At 44.4% G+C, this 16536-nt stretch overlaps 1 protein-coding gene across 1 annotated transcript in view; it reads left to right on the plus strand.

The window, feature by feature from the left end:
• SLC15A1 (solute carrier family 15 member 1) overlaps positions 1 to 16536 on the plus strand; it is a 50949-nt gene that overhangs the window by 20334 nt on the left and 14079 nt on the right. Inside the window, exons 2-15 of the mRNA XM_018056419.1 lie at positions 1164 to 1180; positions 1878 to 1959; positions 2102 to 2243; positions 3160 to 3279; positions 5989 to 6088; positions 6309 to 6399; positions 8834 to 8917; positions 10474 to 10556; positions 11268 to 11354; positions 11854 to 11943; positions 14511 to 14555; positions 14696 to 14728; positions 14811 to 14899; positions 15551 to 15632. Coding sequence (XP_017911908.1) covers positions 1164 to 1180; positions 1878 to 1959; positions 2102 to 2243; positions 3160 to 3279; positions 5989 to 6088; positions 6309 to 6399; positions 8834 to 8917; positions 10474 to 10556; positions 11268 to 11354; positions 11854 to 11943; positions 14511 to 14555; positions 14696 to 14728; positions 14811 to 14899; positions 15551 to 15632 — 1145 coding nt within the window. The remainder of the gene's footprint in view (positions 1 to 1163; positions 1181 to 1877; positions 1960 to 2101; positions 2244 to 3159; positions 3280 to 5988; positions 6089 to 6308; positions 6400 to 8833; positions 8918 to 10473; positions 10557 to 11267; positions 11355 to 11853; positions 11944 to 14510; positions 14556 to 14695; positions 14729 to 14810; positions 14900 to 15550; positions 15633 to 16536) is intronic.

A 16536-nucleotide genomic window follows, 5' to 3' on the forward strand; every position in this document is an offset into this window, starting at 1 on the left:
CGGGCAAGACTCTGGGTGAGCTCTGGTCACAGTTCCGGGGAGACAGTAGGGCAGGGGCAAGGGGGGTGAGGGGCACAGCTAAGGTGGAGGAGGCCATCCGTGGCACCTCATTGGTGCCAGCTCACTTGGACCCTCATCCATTTTCTTCTGCTCTTCTAAGTCCCTCTTTTGATGCTAAGCCCCTGCTGGGCAGCGGGTGCTGGAAAAGACGCTGGGGATAAAGGGCTGGAGACCCCGTGATTCTTCCGGCAGCGGGGAGGCTGCGGTGGAGACTGTCGGTTATTGCCCTCTGGTTATGCAGGGAGGTCGGAGGTGGCTTTGCTGTCTCGAGTTCAGGGCTGTGGGTGTGCGGACAGGGAGGCGGGGTGGGTGTCCTGGAGCCTGTGTGCCTGGGGGACTGGGCGGGAAGAAAGGCATTTTAAAATTAAACCTTCTTTTTAGACAGAATGCTGTTGCACACTTAACAACATTCTGTCTAAAAAACAATGTTTAATTGCACACTTAACAGGGCTTCCCTTGTGGCTCAGCTGGTAAAGAATCCGCCTGCCATGCAGGAGACCTGGGTTGGGAAGATCCCCTGGAGAAGGGAAGAGCTACCCACTCCAGTACTCTGGCCTGGAGAATTCCATGGACAGTCCATGGGGTCACTAAGAGTCAGACGCACCTGAGCAAGTTTCTCACACACACACACTTAACAGACCACAGCCTAGTATAAAAAGAAAGGCGGCTGGGGAGCCGGGCGGAGATGGGATCGTCATCACGCGTCGGGTGTGCATCAGCGTTTTCTATCTCTATCCCTCACCCAAACCCCCTGGCCTCGTGAGACCGTGAAGGACATTCCGAAAGTTGGGGGTCTTATCCCGCAGGCGCTGGGCAGCCTTTGAGGCCTCTCAAGGAGGAAACGGTTGCGGCAGATCCTCTGAGTCTCTGGTTCTCCATCCTGACCACTCATTTGCCCTGATGAGGAGCTGATGAAAAGAAAATGCAGCTACCGGCCCAGCCCCGCTCAGCAAAGAGGCCAGGGCCCAGCCCTGGGCTGTGGATGGGGCCCGAGCGCCGGGGACAACACCCCCAGCGGCCTGGCCGGCCGGAGGGGCTGAGCTCAGACTCAGCAAAAAGCGCTCGGCAGACTCGCCTCTAACTGGTGTTTTGTTTTCTTTCAGGAATGTCCGTGCCGAAGGTGAGTCTCCTTCCTCCTTCCCTATGTGGCTTCATGATGTAAGCTGTAAGCTGTACAACCTGTTTTGCGCCTCGTTGTCCACAGCTGCACCCCATTCACTTAACGTGCATCTAGCATCCACCAGGGACCCATCCGGAGTCCCTGTGTGGCCTTTTCTTCTCTTTAGAAACTTCTGTGTACAGGCATTCCTCGTGTTACCATGCTTCGTAGAGACTGTGTTTTTGGTTTGTGGCAACCCTGTGTTGTCAGATGATGGTTAACATTTTTCAGCAATAAGGCATTTTAAATTAAACATTGTTTTTTAGACATAATGCTATTGCGCACTTAACAGACCACAGCATAGTGTAGACGTGACTTTCATGTGCACCGTAAAACCCAAAACTTGTGTGACTTGTTTTATCACAGTTATTGTTTTACTGCGGTGGTCTGGAACCAAACCCGCTGGATCTCTGAGGTCTGCCTGTATAGCCCTTCTCAGGCTAACAATAAAACTGTAAAACAAGAAAAACCTTCATTTTGTCATTGTCGCTACGTAGAGTGTAAGGGAATAAAATATTCTTAATCCTGGATCTCACCTCTGGAGGGTCTGCGGTAAGTTACTAAATACACACCAGCTGCTTTCTGCCATTCATTCTCACTGATGATGCTGGACCAGGGAGGAGCTTGCTTCCAGCCCAGACTGTTTTCTCTTTGCCAGAGCTGCTTCGGTTACCCCTTAAGCATCTTCTTCATCGTGGTCAATGAGTTCTGCGAAAGGTTCTCTTACTATGGAATGAGAGGTAACCCTTTTTGACACCCCTCACCCCCATTCCCACCACCCCCCACTCCGCCTCCCCGACCCCCGGTCAGTGAGGAGCCCGAGTTACCTCTGCCACTGCTCACCTCCTTGCCACCTCCTCCTCCACTTCCCTCTGCAAAAAGCACTCCTGATCCTGTACTTCCAACGTTTCCTGGGCTGGAACGACAACCTGGGCACCGCCATCTATCACACGTTCGTCGCCCTGTGCTACCTGACGCCCATCCTCGGAGCTCTCATCGCCGACTCCTGGCTGGGGAAGTTCAAGTGAGTCTTGGCAGCTCTCTTGTTAACGAGCACGCCAACAAATAATGATAAGCCTTGAGAGTTGGCATGGTGGGCTCAGGGCACGAGGAATTAGGGAACGTAAAAAACTCTGGGGAGAGGGTCCCAGGCCCCATTTCTGCTCATCTTCGTATGGCCAGAGTTCAGCAGCGGCCTGGCATTCAGCAGGATGGATGCGAGTAGCGTTGGTAGGATTTTTGGCCTCCTGTCTCATGTTGAAATAGCAGCAGGAATAGCGTCTGTTAATGATGCATGAGGAATTAAGGGCTAGGAGCACAAAGAAGCTCCCTGAAAACACCCCAGCAGCTGAAAGGCTCAAACTGCTAGACAGTGGGGCATGGAGTGCTCAGCTGGTCATGCAGGGAGAGGTCCAAGAGCACCCTCAGTGGTGGGGGGGTGGGGGTGGTCCTCGGGAATTTTCCTTGGACTTAACACAGGAGGAAATAAAGGCTCTTCCAGCTGAAATGCGTGATGTGGGCGGAGGCAGGAATATTCACCATCTCAGAATAAATCAGTGTCATTCAAAATTAACCAATGGACCACTCCTGCCCAAGTGTTGTTACCAGATACACAACCATGCTCTCTCGCTGTTCAGAGATGCAGGTCCTCATTTTGATAGTTAGACATTGAGTCTTTCACATAGTTCAAAGAGAAAACAGATCTTCCTTCTCCCCAGGCTCGTCTAGCCACAACTTTGCTCAGTGCCTACATGCTGGGGGCCAAATTCTTCAGCAGGCTGCCTTTCAAAGGGGTATCCGGTTATTGTCCCAGTTTGAGGAACAAGGACATTCGTGACTGGGCTTTTGAAAATTGGAAGCAGAGGCCTTTTTGCGCTGGCGTTGGAAGTGGACAGTCCTTGTGTGATTGACTTGGATTCTCTTGACCTCTTTTAACACAGGACGATCGTGTCGCTGTCCATCGTCTACACCATTGGGCAGGTAGTCATCGCTGTGAGCTCAATTAATGACCTCACGGACTTCAACCATGATGGAACCCCGAACAATATTTCTGTGCACGTGTGAGTTGATGTTAACTGTGGCCCTACCCCCGCCTTCTCACTAGTTGCTTGTCTGGTGCTCTGATTTTTTTTTTTTTTAATTTTTAAATTGAAGTGTAGTTGACTTACAGTGTTGTGTTAGTTTCTGGTGCGCAGCAAAGTGATTCCATTATACATACATATTCTTTTTCATATTTTTTCATTATGGTTTACTACAAGATATCAAATACAGTTCCTATATAGTAGGACTTTGTTGTTTATCTGTTTTATATATAGTAGTTTGTATCTGCCAGTCCCAAACTCCTATCCCTTCTCCCTTTACTGCTCTCAGTTTTAATCATTTTCCTTGAAACTTTGGGCTTCCCAGCTGGCACTAGTGGTAAAGAACTCACCTGAAAATGCAGGAGACGTTAGAGATGTGTGTTTGATCCCTGGGTCAGGAAGATCCCCGGAGGAGGGCATGGCAGCCCACTCCAGTATTCTTTCCTGGAGAATCCCATGAACAGAGGAGCCTGGTGGGCTACAGTCCATAGGGTTGCAAAGAGTCAGAGATGACTGGAGGAACTTAGCACACAGCATACTTGAAACTTCATCCTAAGTGGAAGGAAGGCTTTCCTTCCTCATCAGCCTAGAGAGAGGTGTTTAACTGACTCAGAGTTGGGTCTTGAGGACCTAACTGTCCTAACCGTTGTCTGGAGTCACTGCTCACCTGGAGGCTGGGCGTCTTGGGTGCACCTGCCCTGAGTCACGGTCAGCGCACAGGGTGTTTGTGTTCATCTCTGTCCTCCCTGGAGGGACACTGACCACATGGACCCTGATCCTCGGTTTCCCCAGGTTTCCTCAAGACTCTGTACCTTCAGTTTTCAGTCTTGTACCACATCTCTGCTCATTTTTCAGTAATTCAGTTTGTTCCAGTCTGATGTTCTGCTTTCTTGATGAAAAGTACTATTGGCACCAGCTCTCCTATGAGATGAATTTCCCTTCACAGCAGTCTGGCCTAGCAGACAAGTTGTAAAGATTTATTTCGCTTCCTGGTCTTTTGCTTCAGTTCCTGGATCTATAGTAAACCATCTAATGGGTTAGGAAAATACCATTGAAATTCAAATTAGTATCTGCAGTATCTTGTGTTTCTGGTTTGTTGGTTAATCAGATTGCCTTCCAGACTAGTCCCTGGATGTGACATGCATTCCCCCCAGGGTACCGTGTTGGTGGGGGCCAGTGGGTATAAACTCAGCCCACAGCTCAATCTCCCAGGGTCTGCATCCCACAGACGAGCTGTAAGACCTGGGCCAACTTATCTCCTCCATGCCTCAATTTTCTAATCTACAATGTCAATTAAGAACATGTACTTTGGTGCCAGGCTGTATGGGTTCAAGTTCTGCCTGTGCCTCTCGCTTATTGTGTGATCTTCAGCAAGTTTTTCACCTCGTGCCCAGGTGTCCTCATTTGTAATAATATCTGCCTGTGTATTAATCCAGGTGGAGAACCCGGAACACTGCCTGCCAGGCAGTACATACATAAGACAGCATAGTGACTTATTTTATTTTGTGAGGTTAGTACTGAAACCCTGCTGAGAGTACGGGGTATATAATATTCAACTGGCTGTTTTTGTTGTCCTTTAAAATGCTTAGAGTGATACCACCAAAGACAAGTTGTTTTAAGAGGCAAATAGGCTGAAAGAGATGTTAATCCAGGAAGACAGACATGGTTTTTAAAAAAATATTTTTTTTGATTTTTAAAAAATTCTTGCTATGTGAAGTATCGTCCTTGACTTTGTCTGTTTCATAAAACATTTTTAGCATTTTAAAGCAGTATTAACAACCAAGAAAATATGGAATAAGCATTTATAAAATCTGAAATTTGTAGTGAGTGCAGGCTCAGTAAGTTCAGTTGTGTCTGACTCTTCACAACATGGACTATAGCCCACAGGCTCTTCTGTCCCTGGGATTCTCTAGGCAAAATACTGGAGTGGGTTGCCATTCCCTCCTCCAGGGGATTTTCGCAACCCAAGGATCAAACCCATGTCTTATGTCTCCTGCATTGACAGATGGGGTCTTTACCACTAGCACCACCTGGGAAGCTCAAAATTTGTAGCAACCTATTATAAATCTAACAAAACTAAAAATGAGGTTTGGTAGATCCTATGAGTTATTTTCTTCAATTCAGGAGGTAAAACACAAGTAACTTGAAAAATACAAAAGTAAAATTTAAAGATCATATTTAATCCCTTTTGTTATGATGATCTCTTTATTGTAAAAAAGTTATAAACCTTTTGCTCTACTTTTTTCCAGTCTTCTGTACTTTATGAACAAGTTAAGATCCTACTACATAAACTGCTGTTCTGCTTTGCAATTAAATCATGTTTCCTAAAGTCTTCTAACAACTGTTTCGAGTCTGATATGACTGTATCAGAGACAATGCTTAAAATTTCACTTACACATTCTTTTGCTAAAAATCATAAGGTAACAAAAGAATTCCATACATAAATCTTTGTTCCACACCTAAAACATTGTTTTAAATTTTCTAGATGATGAATTATTAGATAAAGGTACGGATTTGAAGGCCCTTGAGTTCAAGTTTCATTCAACTGTCAAGACTGTGTTCCTGTGAACTGTCTTCTCATACACGTTGAATCCCTTCTGTGTGCCCGGTCATCTTAGGGAAATTAGGGGAAAGAGAAGCTCCTACTTCTAAGGATCTCATGTTTCGGAATCCCCACCTCTTTCCCAGGGCGCTCTCCATGATTGGCCTGGTCCTGATCGCTCTGGGTACCGGAGGGATAAAGCCTTGCGTGTCTGCATTTGGCGGAGATCAGTTTGAAGAGGGCCAGGTAAACCACATGTGCCTCCACTGAAACCACATCAATGATTATAAACACCCAGGAATCAGATCCCAGCGACACAAAGTGTTTTCTCCATTGGAGGCTGTTCGGGTACACGTGACAATAAGACACTGACCAAAGCTAGGTTCAAAGTCAGGTCCGATCATCAGCTACAGTTGACCCTCGGCTATAAAGCCAAAGTCACCATACCTTATCCTTTCTATTACAGGAAAAGCAAAGGAACAGATTTTTTTCCATCTTTTATTTGGCCATTAATGCTGGAAGTTTGCTTTCTACTATCATCACCCCCATGCTCAGAGGTAAAAAAACATGTATATCTGAAATGGGCCTTGGTTATTCTTTTTTTCTTTAATTGTGAGGAGAAGTCAGGTGGAAAGGTTGAGAATTTGTTGATTTGTCCCTGGTGGCTCAGAGGTTAAAGCGTCTGCCTGCAATGTGGGAGACCCGGGTTCGATCCCTGGGTTGGGAAGATCCCCTGGAGAAGGAAATGGCAACCCACTCCAGTACTTTTGCCTGGAGAATCCCATGGACGGAGGAGCTTGATGAGCTACAGTCCACGGGTCACAAAGAGTCGGACACGACTGAGTGAGGCACAGTACCATTCTCTCATAACATTTCAGCCATCATATACATGCTGGAGGACTCCGTGAAATCCAGAATGCTGACTGCTTTTCTTTCAGGGTTTATCTCTTTTTCTAATCTTATTAGAATCCCTTATCCTAGAGACCCCTGCAGAAACTAAACTATCCTTAGCATAGCAATCGATTTTTCTATACTATTTTTTTTAATTTGAATTTATTTATTTTTCATGGGAGGGTAATCACTTTACAATATCTTGTTGGTTTCTCTCATATAGCAGCATAAATCAGCCATAAGTATACAAATGTCCCATCCCTCTCGAACCCCCCTCCCACCTCCCACCCTATCCCACCCTGATTTTTCCATATTATTGTTAATGCAAAGTTCTTATTTATGGTAAAAGCTAAGACAAGAGAGGCTATTTGGAAACTAAACTGGGTAGGCCAGAGTTGATATTTTTGCCTTCAGACCTTGCTCCCCAGTGACATTCAGTGAGTCAGGAAGAATTTGGCAGGCTAGGTTTTATTTGTTTTCCTATCATCTTCTTTCCTTTTTCCTTTCATTTTCTACTAGAAATTTCTAAAAGAACTGCCCCCAAGAAAGAGAAAGAGATAACAGCTATCCACAGCCCTCAGATCTTTGTGCTTGCCGGCACTCCACTAAGAGTTTATGAATTTCCCACGTGGAAGGAAATATCTGGGGACAAACGAGACCTGGTGTGTCCATGGTATCCACAGCTTGAATCATAATGAATTATGGAAGGAGATAATTCATGGGGTTAATGTATTTCTGCCTGAAGTACTACTCTTCAAAGATTTAAATCTCATTTAACTTGTTTAAATGAGACAAGTTGCATTTAAATCTCATTCTAACTTATTCTGTATGAACATTTACTAGCTTTTATTCTTACATTATGTTTCCTTACCTCCTCTAAGCTCCTCCGCCTCCAGGTTCTACTATATTCTAGTATGTGCTATGCATGTTTGAATTGGAAAATGTATAATAGGATAGTTGTTAAAGGAAAACCATGGCTCTTATACAAATATGAAATGAATGTTTTACAAAGATTTTATGTAACTTATTAGTCAGTGAGGGAACTGGAAAACTGCTGCAATCAGTGTAAATAAGGATTTGCCTGAGATTTATGCTCTTTATTGGGTGGGGACATTATTTTGCATTATTGTGAATAGGAATTGCTTGTACAGTCATGAGCAGGGAACATTGGCATGACTTCAGTTTTCTGCCTAGTCGACTCTTTTTTCTCTGCAGAACTGTGAGACAGCTGATCAAAGACAAAGCCAAACCCCTTTAGGATCAGATGATTCCTGGAGGCTGCAGTCATTTCTGTTGCCCCTTCCAGAGTCTTTATTTTCTTTTCCCCTACCAACCCTAGGATTTCAGAGCTAAAATAGATCTTCAGTCAGGAGTTGGGAGACTATGGTCCACAGGCCAAATTCAGAAATCTGGACAAAGCCATCAATGTGTGTATAATCTGTGGCTGGCTTCACCCTACAAAGGCAGGGCTGAGTAGGTAGGACAGGTCTGCAGCCTACAAGATTTATTGACTCTTCACAGAAAAGTTTGTTGATCCCTGCTCTGGGTGATCTAATTGTTTTCTTTTTAAAATGTAGTTTAATTTTATTTGGCCATGTCACATGGCCTGAGGGATCTTGGTTCCCTGACCAGAGATCAAACCTGTGTTCCCTGCAATAGAAGTGCAATGTCTTAACCACTAGGCCACCAGGAAAATCCCTAACTTTTCTAATTGGCATGAATTCAGGGGCATACAGTCCTGATTTTCCAGGGCCCTTTGATTTTACTTTCTGAGTCCCACTTTCTTCAGGTTATTGTATCCAGGTCATTTTCATCTCCCCTCCTAAGTAAGTCCACAGAACATAAGGGTTCCCACTGATTTTGGCTTGGTTGGTATTAGACATCTATTTAGAGGCTAAGGTTAGAATCTCCCTTCATCTGCTATTTCCGCTACAAAGCTGCTTTGCTTAGCTGGCAATGACATCAGTGAGACAAATGAGTAAGTCTAGAAAATTAAATGAAAACAATGTGTAATTACCAGTTAAGGATTTTTTTAAAAAACTTAAATAAATGAGTACTACCATTGCCATAATGAATTTTCATGTTGTCATTTCCCCCCAGTTCAGGTATGCGGAATTCACAGTAAGCAAGCTTGTTACCCCCTGGCCTTTGGGGTTCCTGCTGCACTCATGGCTGTATCTCTGAGTAAGTAGAAGTCAGTTAGATTAACACAGTCCTGTGGTCAGGCCAGGCCCTCGCATAAATTGTTGTGAACAACTTTTAAAAGTTCATGTAACAAATTGTAATAGTACTCAGCTCAAAGAATTGCCGTCCCATGTTAAACATACTCTGATAATTCAAAGAAAATAGAGCTGGCATATTGTTTCAGAGAGAATAGGATGAAAAAAAAAGAGTCTACCGGAAAAGGGATCTCTTGAGTGGGACATTTAAGGATTTGAAACTATTTAGGCAGATTAAGAAGAAGGAATTTTAAGATTAAGATAGAATCTGCTGGATGAGGTGAACCTATGGCTGAAAGCTTTTGTTCTTATCGACAACTCACCTAAAGACATGGCAACCTGCTCCAACAGTCATTTAAATACTTCTAAATAAACCTGTTTTCTGAAATGTATCATCTCCAAATGTTTAAGACCATCTTCCCCCTGGGAGGAGTATGTGTGTGTAGTCATTTGCACGTTAAGTTCTTGGCATTGGCTGCCTAGAAAGTGGGAAGAGTATTCCACAGAAGACAGTCCAATTTGAAAGATGGTAGATGTCTTCATTTCCCTGGGCTACCATAACAAAACACCACATACTGAGTAGTTTAAATAACAGAAATTTATTATCTCACATTTGTGGGTGCTGGATTGAAGAAAATTAGCATTGAGTGAGAACACAAGCAAACCTCTCTTCCTTTAAAGAACACCCACAATCTGCCACATACTTGGAGATATGCTTGAGAGCTGGCACCTGTCAAAACTTCAAGCCTTCTTAAACTGACAAAAACAAATAGATCATCAAACAATCCATCAGTGTTTTAAAACTACTGAGTTGTGGTGTTGGATAATCAGAAATCCTAGCGTAGGGATTGTTTTTCAGAATCTCTTCCAGAAAGACTTCCGCCCCCCTGCCAAGTTATTTTCACAATACCATGCATTTTCTAAGAAGATCCATGAAAGAATGACCTCACTGAAAAAGTACTTTTAACCTTCATAAAGCTGTAGTTGCAGATGCATAGATGGACAGATCTGTTTCTGTCCCATGACCACAGAGTAAATTCTGCCACATTTGATTAAGTAAAAGTTTCAACAGATTAATTCCTATTTTTTGTCAATAGATCTGAAAAAAGAAGAAAAAATTTTCTCTTCCCATTGCAACCCCAGAAAATTAAAGCTGTGTTCTCTGCCCTTGTAGAATAAGGCATTAATCTGCTTTGTCAAAACACTTATCCCTTTAAAGAGGAATAGGACTCACTCTCAAATAGCTGTACTGAGCTTCTGCAAGCTATCCTGAGTTCTGGGAAGGAAATGGTATTAGGCTTCAATGTTTGCATATGAAAACACAGTGTAATATTTCTCAGAAGCCCCTGTGATTATTAGTCAAAACCACTGTGGAACCTGGGGGAGAGGGCGGTAAACCCACCCTTTGAGTCGTCCCAGTATTTCCAAAATAAAGTTGTAACTCAGATAAAAACACATGTTCTGGGTCACAGATAATTCTGTCAAACACTTTGTTGACACGTCTTCTTCTGCCCTCCCCAGTCGTGTTTGTCATTGGCAGTGGAATGTACAAGAAGGTCCAGCCCCAGGGTAACATCATGTCTAAAGTTGCCAGGTGCATTGGGGTGAGTATTTCAGTACTCCTCTCTCTCGATCACATTTCGTCACCCCTGTCCCCTCAAACCTTCTGCCTCCTTTAAATTAAATCTCCATGAACCTTTGGCTTTGCTCTAAGCATTTTCTTGGTGGCCTTTACTCTTTTGATAAATTGAAGTTTCTTATAAAACTTACCAAATGGAAAAGGACACAAATAGAACTCAAAACGGGAGGGATGGAAAAATAGCTCTTGAACCTTTAAAATAAGATCAGCAATGAAGGAAAAACAAATCAGAGGGACTCTTTGCTTCTTTATAAATGACAAGCAACGTCTGATGTTGGTCAGGGAGCAGTGAAACTAAGATGGAGAGGCCAGGTTTCATAATGTATATCCAGAGTGGAAGCATGGACAGTGTCAGTGATCTTATTTTCAGGAACTTAGGCCAAGAAAATAACTTTTAAAAATGAATACAGCTTCACATTAGAAGACTGTAATTCAACTAAATGCTGCTCTGTAAAGAATCCAGAGAGTGAAGTAGTAACAGTGTGGTTTTGTTTACTGCAGCTCAGACACTCCCAGTTAGTGAGAGGTTAAAAATAAATGCATGTTAGGCCTTCAGCATCATCATGACACATGTCTTCTCCCTGAGTCTTCCACTGAAGGGAGTTCAACTGAGATGTGTTTCACTGATAAAGGAGTTATTCTGTTTTGAAACTTGCTTGTTCTTCCTTCCTTTCAGTTTGCCATCAAAAATAGGATTAGCCATCGGAGTAAGAAATTTCCTAAGAGGGAGCACTGGCTGGACTGGGCTAGCGAGAAATATGATGTAAGTGACGATTGTTGCTGCAACGGCCCCAGTGATTGCAATTCGTGTTATTAAGGCCACATGGATAAAATTATCAGTTGTATCTTCACCAAGTTTATTAGCATTTTAAAGAAGACGATGCGTGAGAGAGCTTGTTTGCACTGAAAAGAGCTTAAGAAACAGTGATATACAATTTATCTAGAAACAGTGTCGCCTTTCCGTAGACATTCCTGTGGAATCATTGGCCTTGAGTTACGTGTCGTCACGTAACTTTAGATCAAATATGGAAGAGTTAAGTGATGGTGGTGGGATTTACATTTAGTGAATTTACCTTGAAACGAGTAACTTACCTCAAGTGTTCAAGATGTTTTCATTCATATTTTTGGGGTTTTCTAAAGACACCTGTGATAGATTTCTTGGAACAATGACTCACCTCCCAGCTTGTCTCTAGGTGCACTGCGGGAGAGCTGTGCTGATTGTGGCGGGTTGTGACTGACACACTCTCTTCCTCCAACTGCAGGAGCGGCTCATCTCTCAAATTAAGATGGTTACAAGGGTGATGTTCCTGTACATTCCTCTCCCCATGTTCTGGGCCTTGTTTGATCAGCAGGTAATATGAAACTATGTTGCTGTACATCTTCATTAACAGAACATGCTTTGGGCCTATTTAGCTCCTGAAAATGTTCTCTTCCAGTTCCTTTTTCATGTTTCATTTATATGGTAACTGTTAGATCATCTTGTTGTTCAGTTGTTCAGTTGTGTCCGGCTCTTGGTGAGCCCAGGGACTGCAATACACCGGGCTCCCTTGTCCTTCACTGTCTCCCGGAGTTTGCTCTCATTCATGTCCATTGAGTCAGTGATACCATCCAACCATCTCATACTCCATCACCCCTCCTCCTCTTGCTCTCAACTTTTCCCAGCATCAGGGTCTTTTCCAATAGATCACCTTGGGTTTCTTTCTTTCTTTTTTTTTTTTAATTAACTCTAGATGGTTCTATCCACATCTGGGTAGCAAAATAATGAAGAAAAATTAGGTAGGGGTCAAGTAAAGGAGCCTTGGAAAATGTTTTTTAACTTTTTATTTGGTACTGGGGTATAGCCAATTAACAATGTTGTGACAGTTTCAGGTGTACAGCCAAGGGACTCAGCCATTCATATACGCGTGTCCACTGTCCCCTCCCATCCAGGCTGCCACGTAACATTGAGCAGAGTTGTCTGTGCTATACAGTAGGTCCTTGTTGGTGATCCATTTTAAATACAGCAGTGTGTACATGTCCATAGGAGTCTTGCGAAAGATTTGACCCAAGTATCCAGGACTCTTGCCAGTCAGAGTAAGAACAAAGAATTTTTCTACTGATGGGTGTTGTTTAGTCGCTGCTAAGTCATGTCTAGTTCTTTGCGACGCCATGGACTGCAGCGTACCAGGCTCCCCTGTTCCACTATCTCCCAGAGTTGCTCAAATTCATGTCCATTGAGTCAGTGATGCTATCCAACCACCTCACCCTCTGTCACCCCCTTCTCCTTTTGCTCTCAGTCTTTCCCAGCATCAGGGTATTTTTCAGTGAGTCATCTCTTTGCAACAGGTGGCCAAAGTATTGGAGCTTCAGTTTCAGCAATAGCCCTTCCAGTGAATATTCAGGGTTGATTTCCTTTAGGATTGACCAGTTTGATTCAGCAAGTAGAAGATGTATTGTCTTGTATGGGATCCACAGAATATTTAGACTGAAACTTGATATCTTGCACACTGAAATGGGATGCTTGGGCTAGAAGTACCATCCAGAAATGTGAAATGACTCTGCTAAAGTCATTCTTCCCAGAGCAGGAGCTAGAACGCATCATTGACTTGTACAGCAGGAAGACACGTACCTAGGAATTTTTCAAAATAAGGTTAGAAAACCAAATGCATGACACGCAGGAGCCAAGGTCATAAGATAGCCTTTCTTTTAGAAACCGAAGTTGAAGAAAAAAATTTGCACACATGCATGGTTTTATTGCACAGGTATGATTATTAAAAGGATATATCATCTCTTGGGGAAAAAAAAAGTGTAGACATTAATCTCCTTATTTGAATGTATGGAATTTAGACCAGCATCTTAACCTGTTTTGCATGTTGGGCAGGGACCAGTTATTAGAATCAGGCTTGCGCTAGAAACACACTCAGCACCTTTCAGCTGTGTGACCTGGTGTCATCCTGTGAGCCTTCTGAAAGTGTAATGACCCAGGACAAGGCGGTGAGGATCAAAAGAGAGAACGTGTATTAAGTAGTCAGTGACCGGCTTTGATTAAGAGCTCAGCCAGAGGCAGACTTCCTGACTTTCTATGCTGTTCTCCCAGCGGAGGGACTGGATGAGATAGATTACACTGAAAGATTCACATATCCAGTTCTCCATGGGCTATATAACATCCACTCGTGCAGTCCTGCATCATCTGTTACTGCAAAGCAGGTTGAATGTCAATAGGCTGCCCAGGTTTAAATCCATCACCCTCTTGATGGAGTTACACTTTAGGACAGTCTAGCTGTCAGCAGTAGAACTCTTAACGGTTATGATATTCCTGAAACTGTGACCTCAGTGAATAGAGAATTTCCTCAGGGTATGGAGCTGCTCTCACCTTGCAGGTGATGTCAGCTTCCCAGCAAACCTCCTAAGTGCATTTTTGTCTTTCTGAAGGATGTTGTTATTCAGTCACTAAGTTCATGTCCTACTCTTTGCGACCCCATGGTTCGCAGCACACCAGGCTTCCCTGTCTTCCACTATCTCCCAAAGTTTGTTCAGACTCATGTCCATTGAGTCAGTGATGCTATCTAACCATTTCCTCCTCTGCCACCCTCTTCTCCTGCCTTCAATCTTTCCCATCCTCAGGGTCTTTTCCAGTGAGTCGTCTCTTTGCGTCAGGTGGCCAAACTATTGGAGCTAGCTTATCTCAAAGCAGTACTTTGTGCATCCTTCGTGAGGGCTTGGAGTACTATTTGTTGTTAACTGAAGAGTGGAAATGCAAGCAGTTTGTCCTCACCTATAGTCACAGTGGAGCCAGAAACCAGCCTGATGTTGACAAACAGTTTTAAACCCCGTAACAATTCAGACCTCATTCCTGATTAGGAAAAGACTCCACACTGACTTGTAAAACATTTAAAACCCATGTTCCCAAATGATGCAGTAAGCCTATTTGTTTTTTAAGGGCTCCAGGTGGACACTGCAAGCAACGACCATGAGTGGGAAGATTGTAAGTCTGGGGCCTGGAGATATGGACTACCCCGGGCCACTATTCCTTTGCCCTCTTTCTGCTTCCCTCTCATAACATTTCAAGCCCTCAAGTGATCCTCTATGCGAACTTATCAGTGAGATAGCCCCCCTCTTTTTTAGGGAATCATTGAAATCCAGCCGGATCAGATGCAGGTAGGAGAAAATACTTCAGTTGCTTTCCGAGCTCAGAGCCACCCCTGAGACAAGTAACGGCCCCTCTCCACTTCACCTGCAGACGGTGAATGCCATCCTGATCGTCATTATGGTCCCCATCGTGGATGCCGTGGTATATCCTCTGATCGCAAAGTGTGGTTTAAATTTCACGTAGGTGACCCTCGGCTTAGGGTCGGGGTTGGGGCTGTGTTCCCTCACCTCCCAGGGCCCTGGTGGTAGGAATGTCTGGCTCTTCTCCCACGATTCCACGTGTCTGAGGGAGTTTTCCAAGAAATAATTTTGAATCAGACGTCTATGTGCTGACGTTTCTGAAAATTTGCCCTTAAAAATAATAGTGCTTTAATGGCCATCTGCAGTAAGCCTCTAATTAAGACTGCCTGGCATGTGCAGATGATAGAACTTTCAACTACAATACAGAGGAGTCTGTAGAAATTAAATGTCCAAATGCAAGTGAGAAACTGTATTACGTTTATCCTCCTTCATTTGGTCATGAATAAGAGCCAAAGAGGCCCTTGGAGGGACTTCCCTGGCGGTCCAGCGCTTACAACCCCGCACTTCCGCTTCAGGGGCCACAAGTTCGATTCCTGGTTGGGGAACTAGGTTTCCTCAAGCCCTGTGGCACAGCCAAAAATAAATTTAAAAAAAGATGTGTGCTTAGTTTAAAAGATGGAGAGACCCTTGGGGTCCATGTGTTTCAGGGGAGTTGGTTTGTCGGGGTGGGGAAGGAGGGCTCCCTGCGGGCCGTGCCCTCAGCGCCCGCGCGCACGGCCTCCTGAGAGCCGCCCTCTCGCTCACCCCCAGCTCCCTGAAGAAGATGACAGTCGGCATGTTTCTGGCTTCCATGGCTTTTGTGGCGGCTGCCATCGTGCAGGTGGACATTGACGTGAGTTGCCTTCTGATTCTCCAGTGGCCTCTCCTGGTGGGTCGGGGGGGCACATCCTCCTCCAGGACTGAGACTGTGAGGGGGGCCAGGCAGGGACTGGCTGGTGAAGCAGGCCCTGGAGCTGTGGGCAGTGTGCCCTTTCAGTCAGCATGCCCTGCGGGTTCTTCTCCCTGCAGAGCACGCAGCTAGGATGCAGGGCCGAAAGGGCACACTCAGGAGAAAACTTAGATGGCACTTATTTACATGGGGGCTTCCATTTAGAATACAGTTTTTATGATGGAGGGAAGGTTGTGGAACTTGTTGTTTTGCAATCTAAACTCCTAGGAGATCTGGTTAAAAGAGGTTGGTCACTCACACAGTCCTTCAAAAAGCTCATTAATGGGAAACTGTTAATGGGAAGACACCTTTTATATTCTGACATTCCCGTTATGGTTAGTTTGCAGCTCATCCACATGTCAGTTGGGCTCAAATGGGACTAAGGCTGTTCGTCTGAGATCAGGTCTTTGATAAAAGGTCTCTCTCTGTGTCTCTCATACCCTCTCTGCTCTCCCCTCCTTTCCCCCAACTCCTTCACCCCATGCTCTCTCTCTCTGTCTCTCTCTCCATCTCTGTCTTTCTGTCTCTCCCTCCCTCCCTCCCCGCTCTCTGTTTAAATTTTTAATTGTGGTAAAATATATATAACATAAAATTTACCATCTTAACCATTTTTGCGTGTACAGTTTGGTAGCGCTAAGAACATCCATATGGTTGTGACCTCAATCTCTAGAACTCTTTTCGTCTTGCAAAACTGAAACCCTGTACCCACTGAACAACAGCTCCTTGTTTTCCGTCTCTCCAGTCCCCCAGGCACGACCTTTCTTTTTTGTCTCCATGAATCTGACTGTTGTCTGTATCTCATGGAAGT

The sequence above is a fragment of the Capra hircus genome, chromosome 12 (genome assembly GCF_001704415.2).
Source record: "Capra hircus breed San Clemente chromosome 12, ASM170441v1, whole genome shotgun sequence".
Classification (NCBI taxonomy): Eukaryota; Metazoa; Chordata; class Mammalia; order Artiodactyla; family Bovidae; genus Capra; species Capra hircus.